Source organism: Falco biarmicus, chromosome 10, assembly GCF_023638135.1.
Source record: "Falco biarmicus isolate bFalBia1 chromosome 10, bFalBia1.pri, whole genome shotgun sequence".
NCBI classification, from domain to species: Eukaryota; Metazoa; Chordata; class Aves; order Falconiformes; family Falconidae; genus Falco; species Falco biarmicus.
In genome coordinates, this window is record NC_079297.1 from 11,854,599 (window position 1) to 11,872,170 (window position 17,572).

Here is a 17,572-nt window from a genome sequence, read left to right on the forward strand (position 1 = left end):
CAGCCGCCTTAGATGAACAAATGCTATTCAGGGTCATGTTTTCCTTTTTGCAAATAAATTTCATTCATGGGTTTGATAATTTGAAAAAAAAAATAATCAAACTGCTGTATGCTCATTGCTTTATATACCTAAATTTGTTTTAAAACACCGGACAGGATAAAAAATACAACAGACCTGGGAAATAAAATAATTGGAGAGTTAACTATATAACAGGATTGAAAAAGGCATACAAGGAAATTAGTTCTGTCATTTCTTGAAGTTCTATGCACACAGCTATTTTCATGTCATTTTAAGCAAATTCTGTGGTGTAAGACAAGCCATCATTCATAGGCACACGTACCCACACAGACAACTGATAATGTATATGAAATGTCTTGCCTCAATTTTCTTGGTAAATTCTTTCTGGAGTTTCTGACATATCCTGATAGTTGAAGAACCAGGTTCCCAGATTTCCCCATCCAAACCAGACATATCATTTACAGATACAGTCGATATGCTTTCAGACACTGAAGAGAAGTAAAAAAAGATGTCACAATTCAGTATGAACAGGCATCCTATCTGAAGTTGCAACAGGGCCTAGAGTAGCTTTTGTTATATATAGATTAATTTCATCCATTAGATGGCTGAGACCGGTTTCTATTTTCGTATCAATTGTCTGACTTTTTAAATGGATATAGTCTCTAAATATTTAGCATTTCTTTTTATTTCTTTTTTTTTAAACATGTAAAATGCTTTTTTATGGATATTATCTTTTCTTGTTAAATCTTTCATTTGTTATGTTACTTTCAACTTTTCCAGAACTATAGTCAACTTTCACTCTGTAACCAACTTCTGTAACAGTATCACCTGATTTAGATAATTTTCTAGGCTGTAACTTTGTTCCTCTGAGTCCTTTCTTTTCCTCCTCTTTGCTTGTTTCTGCTTCATCTGAACTGCCTTCTGTATCACTGTGGTACCTTCGTTTCAGAAATGTCTGTATACTCGATCCTTTAATAAACATGAAAACAATGCTTAATTTTAGGATTACTTAGAGCAATGACATGGAGGATAAAGTGTTTATTGACCCTTTGGATCCAAACTCTAGGAGTATAGAACTCAAGAACTACATAAAAAATAATAAGCAGTACATTTATGGAGGGCGTGTTCAGTAGATAGAAAGAACTTGATGTACATGAACAAGATTTCAATGGAACTCGAAACTTGGACACATGCAAGACTTATTCAATGAAGAGACTCATCCTAAGCCCTCTTTTCCTGATAATACCACTATCCCTACTTTTTTCTAGTATCAGTAAATATCAGTATATACTGATACATAGAATACCAGTATTCTAACTCTCTTAAAAGTGCACCTAGCTCTTTACAGGAACTGCATATTTTGGAGCCAAATTTTCAGGGGTTTTTTTTGGAATAATTAAAACAGCAGAGAAGATGAGAGCGTAAAAATGGAATAATACTGAAAATATATAAAAGAAAACAAGATTTAAAAACTTGGGCTGTATTTTTATGCCAAATAAACATTTTTCTTAATCTTCATGGAGACACATAGAAAGTCTTTTGCTTTAAATTAAATCTTTGTACCTGACTCGTGTATGGGGTCGTCAGGTTCTTCACTCCAAGTCTGTGCTTTACTTCTACTGCAAACGGATAATGGAGATGGTGGTACACAATCCTAAAAGAAAAGTCACTGATTTATGAGCTTCCAGATTAAAGCACTTTCAGAAGTCTTCACCAGAAATCCACATTTATGTTGCTTTTCATTAAACTAGGTACATGAAAACAACTATAGTAACTCCCTGTTATTTAAGATATTAATTATAACTGATCTTGTTGGAATACAATTCTTTCCTTGTATCCATATGATAATTCCCTAATTTATCTCAAATATTTAAAAATTAACTACTAGGATTTTCCAAGCAGGAGACAAGTAAACATTGTCTAGTGTGTAACATTAAGGAAGATGTATTTCCCTTAATTCTCACCATCTGTAAAGTAGATAAAATAGATGAAAAGCTGCAGCTCTCTTCTGAAAAGCAAAGGATTTAGTAACATACCTCTTCTTTACTTTTGGTGATAGGTTTAGTGATAGCTTGTAGTTTTCCTTTAATAGAAAGTAGGTCTGAAAAGCAATGCTTGAAACTTGAATCTTCATTATTATCACATGGTTCAGATACAGATCCCTTTGCATGTTTTCCACTGACAGTTTTGTATGTCGCTAAGCTAAGCTACACGTTAACAACAACAAAAAATAAATCATTATTGAAAGGAGACATACAAAAGCATAAAACAGTTGACAGTTGAATGGAACAATTTTAGTTGAAGTACATGTAGAGTAACTTCAATGTTCTTACCAAAGATGCTTCAGTTAAAACTGGTGATAAACTTTTATTTCCAAATGTTAACTTTTTAACAGTCACCTCAGGGGACTGATTTAGACATATACTTTCAATATTATTTTTTTGTGGAGAGAAGTTATCGGGAGAGACTCCTTTCTCAAAGTTTAACATTTCCCTTTTTTCTGGTGTTGACTCCCGAAGATCAGGTGATACTTCACTGTAAGTATGCTCCTGAGTAATGTCTCCTTCTGATATTCCTTCAGAACCTAGAAAACAGTTACTTAACTGTCAGCATGAGGAACGAGAGTCAAAAAAGGTAAGTGAAAGCCCCATATTGCTAACAGTTCCAACACATAAGTATTTGCAAGTCTCAGATATGTGGAATTTTACTTTAAGTGTTGGCAGTTTTTGCACACACTGTACTATTTTAGTGGTCACCAGATTCATTCTAACACTTAGGGATGTATCTCCTGTTTTAAATGCATGAAATAAATGTAAAATTGTACTACTGTGATAACCCTCATTTAACCTCCAACTTTTGCTACAGTATTGCTATAAACAAAGTCAAAATACCTACATCTCATTATCTCAAGAGATGCAGGACTCTCAAATGAAGGCACTTCAATTTCCTTTTGTTGCTCTGCAGAATTCTTTGATTTAATAAATGTTTTATGTTCATAGTTAGCGACTGTCTTTGGCTCCATAGATACAATATTCTGGAATTTCTTTTGCTGATTATCATCCTTGTTTTCCTCATTCATATGCTTCTATTAAAATACGAAGTTTATAGGACCATTATTTGTAAACATACAGAAGTGTATATGTATGCAGGGAAAAAGCACATTAATTTTATGAACCATTGAACAAGCAGAAGGTTCAAAATGGAACATCATTAAAAGTAATTAAATTCATAAGGGTATCAGGTGTTCCAGTAAACACTGAATTTGTTTAATTCGGCACCTAAATTTCTATTCTTCTGAACTTCTTAACTTTTGGAAGCAATTACCAATGCTTCAGGATTTCATCAATGAAGTTTATAGACCTATTCATATACACTGAAATGTTATGCTAAAAGAAGGAAAATGTTTTAGCACTCAGTGTTATTGCTTCATTTACTAAAAATACTATTTGGATATTCAGCAAATGTATTGACATACCCTCTATCAAAGTCAGCATCTTCTATTGTACACAGAATAGACATAGCATTATCAAAATCAATTACCTAAAAGAACAAAATTTGGCTCACTAAAACCTCCCATTTAATAGACACTTTCAAAATACTGTTTTTAAGATAAAGGACACAATAGTTGTTTGCAGCAGAAAAAGTTTCATAAATAGAAACTGAAATACTATTATGACTGAGAAGATTATTTAGGACTGATTTTCTAAGCAGCTAAATACTCAGTATTAAAAAAGGCACTACTAGAAATAATAAGTAAAAATAATTTCAACTTGCTCATATTGGGCACCTAAAATTCAGGAGTACTAAGTACAAAGTAGACCAGAGTTTATTTTGAAAAATATGGCAGAAGTGGGCAGAAGAATAAAGTGCAACTGTATACCTGTACTTTTGATTTCTCCTCAGACCTGCGTGCTGAAAATTCCCATTCACTCCCTGGCTCTGAACTGGAAGGCTCTTTGTAATTTTTTGCTAATGCTGCTCTTCGAGGTAGTTTTTGCCTGGTGTTTTTTTCTATCGTTTCATCAGTTTTTAGATTCTGTTCTTTACGTTTGTTTATCTTTGGAGGAATAAAAACATCTTCAGTTTGTATCAGAATGATCAATAAATACGTAAGAATAAATGGCAGGTAACTGCGTTTAATTACTTGAAATCCATTCTTTCAAAACCAATAAAAGTTTAACTTTACCGGCTCACAGAGTCCAACCATCAGTCTAATAAGCATTTTTGGAAGATAATTTTCACACAATGCAGTCAGGAAAGTAAGAGTCAAAAAAAGTGAAGAGGCAAACTCAATGCCATTTTTGAACTACAGCAAAGCTAAAGTGCATTTCCAAAGCTTGCTCCCCCAAATATGTGCACATTTAAATGAACAAAAGCAAAAGCCTGCATAGTGAGCAGGAACCAGTATCCTTGATCATCACCTCTGAACCGCTTACCTTAACCACTAGGCTAGAATTAGGCTTCCTTCCTATCTGTCCCTTTCTACATCATAACTACTGCCACTCTCTCTACACAGCAGTCAATTTTCAGAAATAGAGCAAAGCATGTTCTCACTGAAAGTACCCCAGGGATCTGACATTAGAAGGGATGTAAAATATAAGTGCAGCACCTCTCAGACTAGGAGAGGCTGGCAAGAGTAGAATTTCTGCCTCCTACTCTCTTGAAAAGTGCTCTATGCAAAACGTACACTGTGCTAGCTTCCTCACCTCCACGACCACGTCTATTAGCGACTTGGGCTTTAGATGCTCTCCATCTAAGTCTACGCAGTACTGGACCCCCACCGCCTCAAAGCAGGCATTTTGAATGTGTTTGGGCAGATCTGGGGAATTTCACTAATGAAAAAGGACACTTTTTAGTAAGTAGACAGATAAAATGTTGGGCAACTGAAGCCCTCTTCAGTTTTGATTTACATGGACTAGACGTCACCATCAATACCTACATGTGGTGATCATATTTTCATATGTATGACTTCATTGAATGCATGTATGTAGCTTTAAGCTATCAACATTAACAAGTTTTGTATAGTCTGAGAGAGAAAAATATAGTCTAGAGGGGACATGGGAAGCTTTTAGGTTTTGTTTGACGTTTTGCTTTTTTTGTTTGTTCCTATGTTTGGTTTTGTTTTTTAAACTGTGACTTACAAACATCTACAAGCCCCTTCCCTTGATGTTCATAATGTCTTGTAACTTATTATACTCCCAACTAACATGCTTACAATATTTTGCAATGATTATTCTTTCTGAGTATCTATTGCGTTTTTGTTTTCACAGTTACATGATGTTACACATATTCATTTAAAGAAATTATAACCTCAAAGGTATTAAAATTCAGTTAAGCACAAGGCACATGAAAACCCTTGCTGAAAAGCTAATGGCATATTCAATGGAGCAGATGGCTATTAAGCAGTAAATAGGCATAATCAATAATATTAAGTAATAAAACCTAGAAAAGTGTAAATGTATAATAATCACTCTAACTCACAGCTAGTATTATGCCTGAAACACTAGCTAAATACTACATAAGAAGAATAAAGTACCTGAAAAGAAGCAGCTGTATTAACAAATGATCTTGAAATAAGCATGGAGAAACAGCATGTATTTATGAAAAATTATTTTAAAACATATTCAAAATATCTTAACTCACTAGAGAAACTGTATTACCAGTCTAGTCACAACTTTACATTTACCTTTTCCTTATTTGCATTTTTGCCTTTACATTTATCCACACGGCAAGCAGGTTCAGATAATTTATCTGCTGTTACGATACATAAAGTTAGAAAAATCAGCAAAATATTCAAATGGTTGACATTTAGACTTTTAGCTGGAAAAATCACAGAACCACTTTTATGCCCACAAATTTAAAGATTCAGTAAACAGCTTTCAGCACATTATTTTGTAATGCCAAAGGCTTTTATAATCAAGTCCTGCCTGTCTCATCCTCCAATAATTTTACACGTTAAAATACATACTTTTTCAAAGTTAACCTTTATAAATTATTAGAGCTAATCTGAAAATTCTTTATGCTTGGAAATAAGACAATGAAACCAGATTTTATCTGCAACACAACACATTATATGCTGTGCAGTTAGTATCTATGGACAAACTTATTGCAACATTCTTAAGTACAAAAAAACCATTCTTACTTTTGCCTGTCCTTATTGGTTTCTTTAAGTTTTTATTTCTACTGTAATCAATTAACCGGGCTTTAGATTTTTTATTTGCTTCCTGTAGCCAACTAATGTCTGTCTTGCTCTCATCACCTCCATATTCTGTATCTGCATCACTAAAGAGATGCTTCTTGTTTCGATTGTTTCTAGTCTACAAAAAACCCAAAAAGTTCTTAAGTTACTGATTTACTTTTAATATACCTGTTACTTACAGTATTGATATTTAAAGCACGAAGACAAAGTATATTGATCCACAAAAATCTGAACCTTACTTTTTTTCTTCCTGTCACTTCAGTGCTAGTTTTACTGTCATTTGCACTCCTTAATTAAAAGAAGAAAAAACACCTTTAAATGACACATTTAAAAATAACTTGTTTTAAATCTTTCTACTATTCATGTGGTATGTGAACTGAGGATTCAAACAAACTTACCTACTTTTGTTTTCACACCCATTTTGGAAATACCTGTTCACCTTAAACCTTAAAGGCTCGTGTTTATTTGCTAGTGATCGGTAAGAACACACAGTAACAATACATCCCTTTGCAGGCTGAACATTAAAAAAAAACTACCCCACTCTATTCAGGAGTTTATATCCCCATAATATTCCATGAAGAGAACTAAAGCTGTTTTCTTCCTGAAACACATTCTTTTTATCAGCTTCCCAAAGGAAAGTCATGATACAGCCTAGGAGACCACAGCAGCTATGTTTATTGCTTGAAAAAAACAACTCAGTCAAGGTATTATCATGCATACATTCCCTAGATTTTAATAATGGAATGCTGGGCAGGAGAATGCAGACAGTACTATTCTTGATAATCAGTAGACTGGAACAAAATGTAACATCCCTACCCTTTTTTGTTCGGATCTGTACGAACACTCAGTTCAGTAACGTGCAATTCTTGGATCTAAAAATGTAAATAAATAAAACAAATGAAGGTTTTCGTTTGTTATACATTTGAACAAAATTAAACAGGCCAACAGACAGTAACAGCTAGGGGGCTTTTTTGCTCAGTTTTTGTACTCATCAATTAACTTTGGACAATTAATTTCTATCTTAGACATTATTTAAGAACAGAGATTATAGCTAAAACCAACCGGAACTGACCGAAGCTTTCAGTACCTCAAACTAATAAATGAGTTTCCATTCAATACCTTCACCAATTCAGCAGGCTCTGCTAAGCCATAAGAAGCAAAACGATCTTTTGTTGTCTTTTGCTTTTACCTTAGCTAGATATTATACTTAAACATCTGGGCAAAGATATCTTTACGATAGGGATTGGAAGGATGGCAATAATGCTTTCAGAATAGTAAGATAATTTAAAAATTAAAATTAAAAAAATAACGATACTCCTAACAACTGTTTCATTCTTACTTCAGGAAAACACTGTAATAGCTTTAAGCGGCCAGAACTGTAGAACAGCATGTATGATACATTTGAAAGTGATGGAGGCATTTACATGGCAAGTTCAGTAACATAATTTGAATTTTTAGATGATAACTATACTTTCAGTAGATATAATTTAAGTTGACTGAACTCCTTTATATTCTGTTCGTAACATATCAGTTTCAGTTATATTCTTACTCCAAGCTTTATTGTAGGCTCATCAAACACACTGATGTTAAAGTTGTAGACATCATCCCTGTCAAACAGACATTGAGGTCAATTTTGTGACTGAATTAACGAACATCTCACAAAGTTAGGTAGGGGTAATTAGAAATTTTGTTTGAAAATGTTTTGACTACTTACACAATATGACCAGCAGTTACATTAAGAAAAGTAGTACTTTTCAGGCTTCTATCCCGAACTTCTCCCTATACATAAATAAAAATTTAACTCACATGTCAAATTTGAACTATGCATTCATACACACTGTCATCTCAAAACGCAAGTTCTTCATTGTGAACATGTTAAAAAACCTAGCAGCTGCTCAGATTTCCACATGATCAGCAACAGTACAATACAGCAAAAGGGGACAAGAGCTGGCAGAAACTAAATATTTTGGAATTTATCCTTTAAGGATATCAATAAAACCTTCAGCATTTTTTTCCCTCCAAACATTAAGACTAATTTCTGTGTCCCATTTAAGGATTCTATAATCTCATTATGGTAATATTTTTATTCTAAATATTTAACATTGCCATGTTCAAAGGGAACAGATCTGATTTATACAATATGAAAACAGAAATTAATTTGGGTTCCACTGGCTGATGGTTGTCTGTAAAAATATCCACATAAGTAAATACATTAAAAGTATTTTAAGTATATATAATCAATGCATAATTAACATTAACATCTACAGATATTTAATGTTCAGCAGTATTTGTGGATTTTTGCTTTACATCTACTAGCTGCCACCATATAAGTACATATATCCAATATGAAAAAAAATTCCAACAAAAGCAATAATGTTACCTTAGAGACAGAGGATTTATTTAAATGTGGCCTAAAAAATAAAGATATGTTTTGTTAAATGCTAATGACAATATATGCATTAGAATACTGCTTATGTAAATAAAAGCCTTATAAACCACAACAAATTTATTCAGGTATTTAAAGACAAACCCAAGTGGATTAAAAGAGATCAGCCCCTTTCACTTTTGTGCTCTAGAAGAATTCATTCCATATCACACTGCTATACTGCAGTTGCTCCATGTCTTCCAAGTCCCTGTCCAAAAGGTTTAATAGGTGACATAGCCCAACTATTCCAGTCCTTTGTCATCCAGTTACAATCCCTCAGGGAGAGCATGGAATTATATGTAAAGTCTATCTCCAACCATCAGGTCCAGCAAAGTAAGACAAGATTTCTCATGTAAGAATTTGTTAAATTTAAACTCTCTAACCGTCAACTCTTTCAGAAAAACAGAACTAGGAACTTTAAATAATCAGAAAATTAATATCTGAATCCAAGTTTGACCTCCAAGCTATGATGATATAATGGAGACGCCCAACATGTGCAGTGCCCATGAACTATCTCAGTTAATTTCTCTCCACAGAACTTGTTGTGAGTGAGTGAATAAGCAGAAGACCACCGAATAAAGTTTCTAACAGCTTTTACAGTTGAACTACTGGAACTTTTCAAATACTAGTCTTCTGCTTTTTGTACAATAGGGTTTATCAGAAGCAAACAAATGATTCAGATGGAAGCAGGATGTGAAATAACTAGATGGAGCAGATCACAGACACATACACAAAAAGAATAAACACAAAAGTAAATATTCACATCATACCTGTTAATACCCAAAGAGTCTCCTGCTTTGCTTTTCTCATCAGTCTTTCCTTTGTATCTGTCACTGATTTTACTGATCAGTGATTTTGCTGCATCTGTCATTTCTTCAGACTTTGCTTTCTATAAAAATAGTTTAAGACTCAACTTCGAGCCCATTTAACAGAAGGGCAAAGCTGCAAACAGAACTACAGGTTCCCAACAATCACCTAAACTTCATGAAATGTCTTCTAGATGTACTTAATCACATTCCTTTGAAAACCATTTTCCTTTGCGTTGTTCAAATAGCAAGCAACAAAACATCAGTTTAGCACATTTTTTTTTAAATGCTGTGGTTGTGTACTGTAACATTCAAAAGTGAATGAAGAAGTGTATGAGAAGCAGAAGCTGGTGCTTATTTAAGAATTATTTCTTTTTAAATATGATTCTTAGAAAGGAATTCAGAGTAAAATCATCTTTATCAGTCACACTGAAAAAGTAAACAGTGAAGCTAACACTTAATTCACTTTGTATTAGTGAAAAGCCATTAAAAGTAAGTCTGTGACTAAATGAAAGTAAAATACAAATTCCGAAATACCGAAAATTCAAAAATTCTCTTAATTGCAAGTCAAAGAAATGAAGGTAAGAAACTCTCACCATCTTTGATTGTTTTGGATGTGCAGCCTCCTTAAAGAGAGCATCAGGTTCCTCTTTTGTAAAATCGTAAGTCAAAGATGTTTCTGACACTCTAGCTGAAAGAAATGTTTTAAATGCTGTTTCAGTAATAGCTCAAATATTCTTCCTTTCTGTACTCAACAGTTTCTGTTCCAAATGATTAACACTGACTGTCCACTAAGTACTTTGCAGTTTTCTTCCTTCATGGTATCAATTACATTTTCCTGGTTTTCTTCTCTTTTTTAATTTCTTTGTTTATTGGGAAAGATACTTCAAAAACTGGAATAAATGTGTTTTTTTCCACAGCTATTTCACTAACAATAGAAACTAATACAGGGGAGAAAAAAAAAAAGCACAGCTGTAGGTAAAAAATTAGTCTGAAAAATTTTTAACACTAGCGGTTAATCAATCTGAATTTTTTTTAACACTAGCAGTTAAAAGTATGAACATAACCTGGATGGGATGCACGTGCCAATGATGAATTTAGCTTTTGCTTGTCACCAATTGTTACATTCTTCTCAGGAACAGAGCATGCTCTCTTTTTCCATGTTTTGGTTTTATCAAAGGAACTCTCCAAAAGACCAGACAGCCTAACAAAAGTTAATACCATCTTATTATGAGTGAATTGCAGAAAGTGAGTATTAATTATAATAAACATGCATCACAAAATTGGAAAGTAGTGTTATCTTGTAGATATTAATGCATTTTACATTGGTACCTAAGCCTGCTACCATTCTGCAGCAAACCAACACATCGTAAAATGACAGACCTTCAGAATCAACATATATTTTTAGGTCAACTTCAAAAAGGCAACAGCATCGTATGACCATCATTAAAGCTTGAACCTAGGTAACTATGTGCTGTGTCAAACCTACTACTTTTTGTGGTGCCGTTCACTTATGTAAACCCCTATCTCATTTGTATTTTACCTTCTGATGTCATCTGTACAAACTGCTCTCCTTGTTACTATTAAAGCTTACTTTAACTCCTAGTCTGATCTTGTCAACGGGTACTATTTTCACAGACAAATTCACTAATTTAAAGTCTCTGATTATACCAACAGAATAGTACTGATCATGAAGCAGTCTTAGCAAATACGTGTAAGAGTACTGGTTTGGTGCCATGAATTTCAGAATAACCCCCCCCCCAAAACAACATAATAAAAGTGGCCTGACTTACACAGCCAACAGTTCTCAGTGCAACCCTCACAGAGGGCGAGATAATTAAACTCTGGTATTTTCTGAAACTATGAAACAAAATTAAAATTCTGGGAATATTTGAAAATAATTCTTTTATATAAGTGACAACAGTGACTTAGTATTCTCTTCCAATACTTACAGAGGTTTGCTGCTTCTCCCTGCTGGCTGAGAATCAGGAACAATCTCTGACGCTTCATCTAAATGAGACATTAATTTGATATCAATTATTATTACAAAAGAAATGGACAAAAAAACTTTAAAAGTAAGGACTGTCACCACTTGTAAAATTACTTGCCTAAAGTTTGCTTTTGTGTGGCTGCAATTTCTGCCTCTTGCGTAATTTCTAAAACTTCTTCAGCACACCTTTGCTACAACGGGATAACACCCAAAAGAAAAATATTTATGTAGGACTATAAACAGTATAACCTCATAAACCTGTATCTTCCCTAATAAAATATGAGATTATTTTTCTATTTCATAGAAGTGCTAATTTCAATACCTTTTCAGGTAGTTTTGCCTCATCTCTGATATTTGAATTTCTGTTCTTCTGTTCTGTTTCACAAAATTCATTGTCTAGTGTATGTCTTTGCCCACTCTAAAATGCACAATAAGTAACACTGACAATTATAATCTGTAAAAGCAAAAGAAGTAAAATTCTCCTATAAAGTAACACTTGAAATATTCTAAACTATACATTCTAGATGTTGAAGCCTTTTTGGAAAATGTGGCTATATAAAAAAATGCTTCAGAATCCCATAGGCCAGGGTATGGCTGGAATCTGACCCAGAAAGCCATTTAGAGCCAGAAATAAAATAAAAATGTTACTATGAAGTCTTTGTACAACTGGAACAGAAGCAAAACCACATATACTCAAACTGCAGTTCAGTGACATCTGTGTAGTTTCATTTGACTTTAGTGAATGTCTAATCAAAAATATGTAAAACCAATGCTATAAATACTATAACCTGAAGACGTTAACATTTCACAATATAGCTGAATGTATTACATTTTTTTAAGAGTATTTCAAGACTGTGTAATTAATTTAAGATTCTGTGCATACTCTGTTCTCATTATACACAAAAGAAGAATTGCAGTATCTAGTAAAAGCGAATTAACTCTGGGGTCAGAACTGATGAGTGAATGCAAATTTAGCTGATTTTGGAAGAGTTCAGTCTGACTTTACATGTATTAAACCTGAAATCCAGAGGACAAGAAAACACTATGTAATAAAGTAAAACACACTATTTTCTAAAAGTGAGTTGCTGACTGCCAAACTCTAGCTCTTTAAAATATGAAGTAGGAACAAATTAAAATGGAAATTAATGTTAAACTAAGTAAGAGACTTAGCTACAGATGACATGCATACTCCAGTAGGTTCTTGATAGAAACTCTTTGTTCTGGTCTCATTCATTGCATTATTAGACCTTCCAGCAGAGCTCATCATTTCCAAAGGTAATTTAAATCGTCCTTTACAAGGAGTGGCTGAAAACAAACCAGAAACATGCTAAAATTCTACCATTTCTTCTATCACAATTACTGTGCTTTCTCTGACATTAATATGAAGAGTTCTACCCATGATCACACCTATTCTATGAACTTTAAAAAAAGTTGGCTAGTATTTGTATCAACTCCTTACGTACCTTATATAATTCTATTGATTTCAATTAAGTTACATGGAGGTTAATAAGCCCACAGACTGTGGATATCTGGAGGCAAGTGATGCTTTTTATAGCTGGACTCTGGTATAAAATGGTCATGTATTTGAAGATTTTACTCTAATGTATTTTTGCTGGAATAGACTGTGTGGTTAATTTCCAAATAAAAGAATTTGCAGAGGTTCTTGTCTTTTTCCATCGTAATCTGAAAATGCATGCTTTTCTAGCCTCTGTTACTCTTAATTTACATGTGATATATGCATATACATAACTAAGGATACTGGTGCACTTGAGACAGCTAAAGCGAGAATATTGTTAGTCATGTTCTGCCACTAGTTGCCTTTCCAGCCTCTACTGGTCTTTGTCTTATGATCTCTCCCTTGTCAAAAGTATTAAATATCTGTTACAGTAAGACTATTAGTAGGAAAGTGATATCTCCCATTTGTGATAAAGTCTCTTCCTTGTTCTTTTTGCTGTAAGAGCACTTTTTGACATAAACATCAATAGCCCTGGACCTGTGACTCAACCTTGCAGTGGATCCCACCTCGCTCACTAGCCATATAATCAACTGCCCCTTGAAGAAACACATGCAGTTTCAAGGTAAGAGTAAAATGCAAGTGACAGACACATAGGAGAAAGCTGATTTTCCACTGCAACTTCTATTAAAGCACCAACTGCTAAGAATTCTTTAAACCAAGAGTGTATGAGGTAAGCAATGAAAAAACACCTGTGTTTTCGGTCTTCTAGACGACTTCTCAGCTTGCTCCAGAACAAACAGCTGATTGACAGCAGCAGTAAAAACAATAGGTGGCCTTCAGCTGTTTGGAATGCATGTGCAGCTACTACACTGCATCCTGTCTATAGACCAGTAGCAAGTGGCCTGGCTTAAAAATTTCAAGTTTAAAGCACCTGCTATAGATATTTTGTAAGGTCTACTTTTCATTCCCAGCTCTGCAAAGGATCACAGTTCATGCTTGTATTTCAAAGATGATTTATAGCATATTTTTAACCTGAAAGTACTGGCAAACTTACACATGCTAGCAAATACCAGTGGACTCCTTGTGGAAAATCTTGTAGTTCCAGGAATAAACACAGATGCTTCAGACACTTTCCTTTTACAAGATGTAGTTCTCTTGAAGAACAGAAAAAACTTGACCACAATACACAGACTTAAGGATGACAACACAAGATTTTAGAAAATCTACTTTCAAGTCTTTTGATACATTCTACTGATGGTATGTCAGTTACCGTTGCTGCACACATCAATGGCATATGATTTTTATGCAGCTCCCTTTTTAGAGAAAGTTCACCAAACACCTGAATTATACAATACTTTATATAATTTAGTTTGAACTGAGATCAGTGATTGTTGTTTTCTAAATTAATTCAATAAAGCATGGACAAATCCTGTCCCTTGTTAACAATCAAGTAACCAAGATGATTCCCAGGAATTTCTGCAAAGCTATCACATAAGCCATAAACCAGCAGAACCTCAGGGACAGGTTTACTAGACTACTGCCAGCAAGACATGCACTGTGTGTCTGTTGCACAATGAAGACATGGCAACACTGCTTCATGTTTTCCCCCATCCCTAGCATCTCTGCAGTTAGCCCTAGCAGAACCATAATACACTTAAAATCTCAGAGTGATTGTGGGGCAAAAGGAACACCAGGCTTAAAGAACTGGGCTCCTGTCAGTTTAAACCACAGAATCAGTTATGCATAGCAGCGGTCCCATGAAATTGTGATTTGAATAATCCAGAATACAGGATTCACCTTGAAAACCACATGCTTTTTGTAATCATCAGTATTTGTGAATGCCAAGCCTGTATGACTTGCCTCTAATTACAGCTATAACTATTGCTGATCATTAACAAGTCTCCAGAGGCTACACTAGAATTTTGCATATCCTAAGAGATATATGCGTGTCTTGAAAATATTTCTCTTTAAAGAGAATTCTCAGAGCATGATGGTCTAAAGAACATTAACAAATTATTTTTATTTGTGTCACATTGTTATAATTTCAAAATACATAATAATGAGATATATTTTTTTTGCAAAGGCATTTATACAGCTCAGTGTCAAGTGATAAAACAAATCCTGTATTAATTATATCCCAACCGTAAAATAACAGAAGTTTTATGATATAAAATATGATAAATATTGAAATTGACTGGTATTTTACTGTTTTGATAATCCTACTTACCTCGGAGGAACGACCTCTGCATTTTTCTTGAATGTGATTTTTCTTCGGAGTCCTCAAAGTTCCAGGAAGTTGCTGGATTTTGTACTTACTGAGTTGCTCCTCTTCTTCTAAATGTGGCAACAACTGACTTTCTGGTACCAGAACCTATGTAATATTTGGATTTTTTTAATTTTTATACAATATTTGGATTTTATTATGCTTTATATTTTGTATTTATACGAACACACAGAGCGCAACTTCTTTACCCTAACACATTCCCCTCTCGATTTTGATAAACTTCAGAGCTTATACACTTTTACTTTGAAAAGCATCTGACCTAACTTATTTTTCATAAGTTAGGATGGATTATCAAATCACAATTCACATCAAAGAATTTCCCTTGTGTGCACCTGTCTGAAGTATTCTAAGATTTGGATATTAATATTGGTGTCCTCCCAAATATACAATATACACACATACTTACTAGAGATCACTTAACTGGTTTTAGAGTTATTTTTACTGACTGGCATTTTAGAAGTCCTTATTTTTATGGTGAATGATCACAAATTAGCTAATAATCAGACTAAATATATAAATCAAGAAAACAACCATCTTGGCATACTGAAATAAAATACCTGTGATCCGCTTTCATCAAAAATGACATGTACAGTTGTTTTGGCAACTGATGCAGACTGCTTCTTACTAAAGTCCTACAAAGTGAGTAACCATTTATGTAAAATACACACTTTTCTCAATATTTTTTTATTATTATTACTACACAATAAATGGAAAAAAATATTTAGAGTCAGATCTCAGGTGTCTGAAAACAGGTTAGAGGGGAAAATGAATTCTTCAAGCTCACAGCAGTTCTTTTCCTCATGAGTTTCTCAGTCTGTCAAGAGTTCAGGGCAAAGCAGTTTGTTACAAGCTGGAAGGAATAAGCTATGGCTTGCTAAAAATTTTTTACTAAATGAGTAAATTCGTAAGAGCGGTAAGCATACTGCAAAATGGTATTGCTAATGAAGCATTTCTGAAAGACTTCTGTATTTCTAAGCATCCAGTTCTTGTGCTTCTGGAAAATTATACATGCTATGCAAAACTTGACATTAAGCTATGATGATCCTTTTCCAGCTAGTTTTGTTGCAATTAATTCTAAATCTTAGAATCACAAAATCATTTATGTTGAAAAAGAGCTTTAAGATCATTGAGTCCAACCGTTAACCCAGCACTGCCACACCCACCACTAAACCATGTCCCAGTGTGCCACATCTACTCATCTTTTAAATACATCCAGGGATGGCGACTCCACCACTTCCCTGGGCAGCCTGTTTCAGTGCTGGGCCACCCTTGCAGTGAAGGCATTTTCCCCAATAGCCAACTAAACCTCCCCTGATGCGACCTAAGGCCGTTCCCCCTCATCCTTATTTGGCATCTTTACTGAAGCTTAATAAATTATGGGATAAATACTGTTCTGTAGCAGTCATGTTAATCAGAAACATTTGGTATAAACAGATACTGATAATCACATCTATAACAATATTTATGTGACAATGAGACATTTATTTTGAATCCATTGGAAACCATTTGGAAAGTTGTTTAAATCTTACCTTACACTTACTAAATCCATAAATCTTTCTGGTTACATCTTTGATGTCCAAGATATAATCAAAATATAAAAAAAATATATCTCCTTCTTGATTACCCACATTCATTGGTCTTTTTAGATCTATTGTTAATAATTTCTTTGAATCTTTTTCTGGACAAAAACAAAATTTGAAAAGTAGTTTCACTACAATTTAGCAAGATCTCATGTAATATTTGCAAATACATGAAACTTGCTGGCATTCTTCAGTTCAGCTATTAAGATATATATTTTATTTAATTCACTCTATCCTACAATAAATTTTATTAGTGAAACAATTCAAGATTCAATCTTTTAGAAATACTTATTCTGTATATTGCCCTGTGGAATTTTCTTTTGAAGGTTATTTACCATTGCTGCAGACAAATTACAGACACATACAAAACTATTCTAAGTAGTTTAAAAGGAACATTATTAAATGTCACTGTCTTATGCCTTATTCTGCATTGAAATTAACTCTAATGTGATGCAAGACATTATTTTAAAATTATTTTAATAAAATCATACCTGCATGCCTAAAATGCAAATGTCACTGCAATGCAATTTTAGCCCAGATAAAAACAGTACCTATAATATTTTAAGTGGAAATTTTGCTTTGCTGAGAATTGAGTCAGTACTTTACTATTAATCAATTTGAAAATCCAAGTTAGTGTGTAACAAAGGTCACATTTTTGAACACCAATACCTTCAAGGCTGTATAGGGCTACCTCTTCTTCGGGTATAACAACTGTTTCCCACTGATGATCCTTATTTGAAAAATGCATATTTTTAAAGATAGAAAAGCATTATATTACAATTAAATGAAGTGCAGTGGTCAAAAAGTTATTCAG

General features: G+C 33.8%; 1 protein-coding gene across 1 annotated transcript in view; it reads right to left on the reverse strand.

Annotated features, from left to right (window-relative positions):
* SYCP2 (synaptonemal complex protein 2) overlaps positions 1-17,572 on the reverse strand; it is a 32,044-nt gene that overhangs the window by 7,025 nt on the left and 7,447 nt on the right. Inside the window, 27 exon segments of the mRNA XM_056354867.1 lie at positions 379-506; positions 802-987; positions 1,582-1,672; positions 2,055-2,225; positions 2,352-2,602; positions 2,914-3,103; positions 3,899-4,075; positions 5,705-5,769; positions 6,161-6,335; positions 6,457-6,505; positions 7,034-7,089; positions 7,767-7,824; positions 7,932-7,996; positions 8,598-8,628; positions 9,413-9,531; positions 10,045-10,130; positions 10,235-10,376; positions 10,511-10,652; positions 11,401-11,458; positions 11,557-11,629; positions 11,761-11,856; positions 12,628-12,743; positions 13,949-14,048; positions 15,122-15,265; positions 15,736-15,810; positions 16,708-16,856; positions 17,428-17,488. Of these exon segments, the coding sequence (XP_056210842.1) occupies positions 379-506; positions 802-987; positions 1,582-1,672; positions 2,055-2,225; positions 2,352-2,602; positions 2,914-3,103; positions 3,899-4,075; positions 5,705-5,769; positions 6,161-6,335; positions 6,457-6,505; positions 7,034-7,089; positions 7,767-7,824; positions 7,932-7,996; positions 8,598-8,628; positions 9,413-9,531; positions 10,045-10,130; positions 10,235-10,376; positions 10,511-10,652; positions 11,401-11,458; positions 11,557-11,629; positions 11,761-11,856; positions 12,628-12,743; positions 13,949-14,048; positions 15,122-15,265; positions 15,736-15,810; positions 16,708-16,856; positions 17,428-17,488 (3,054 nt within the window).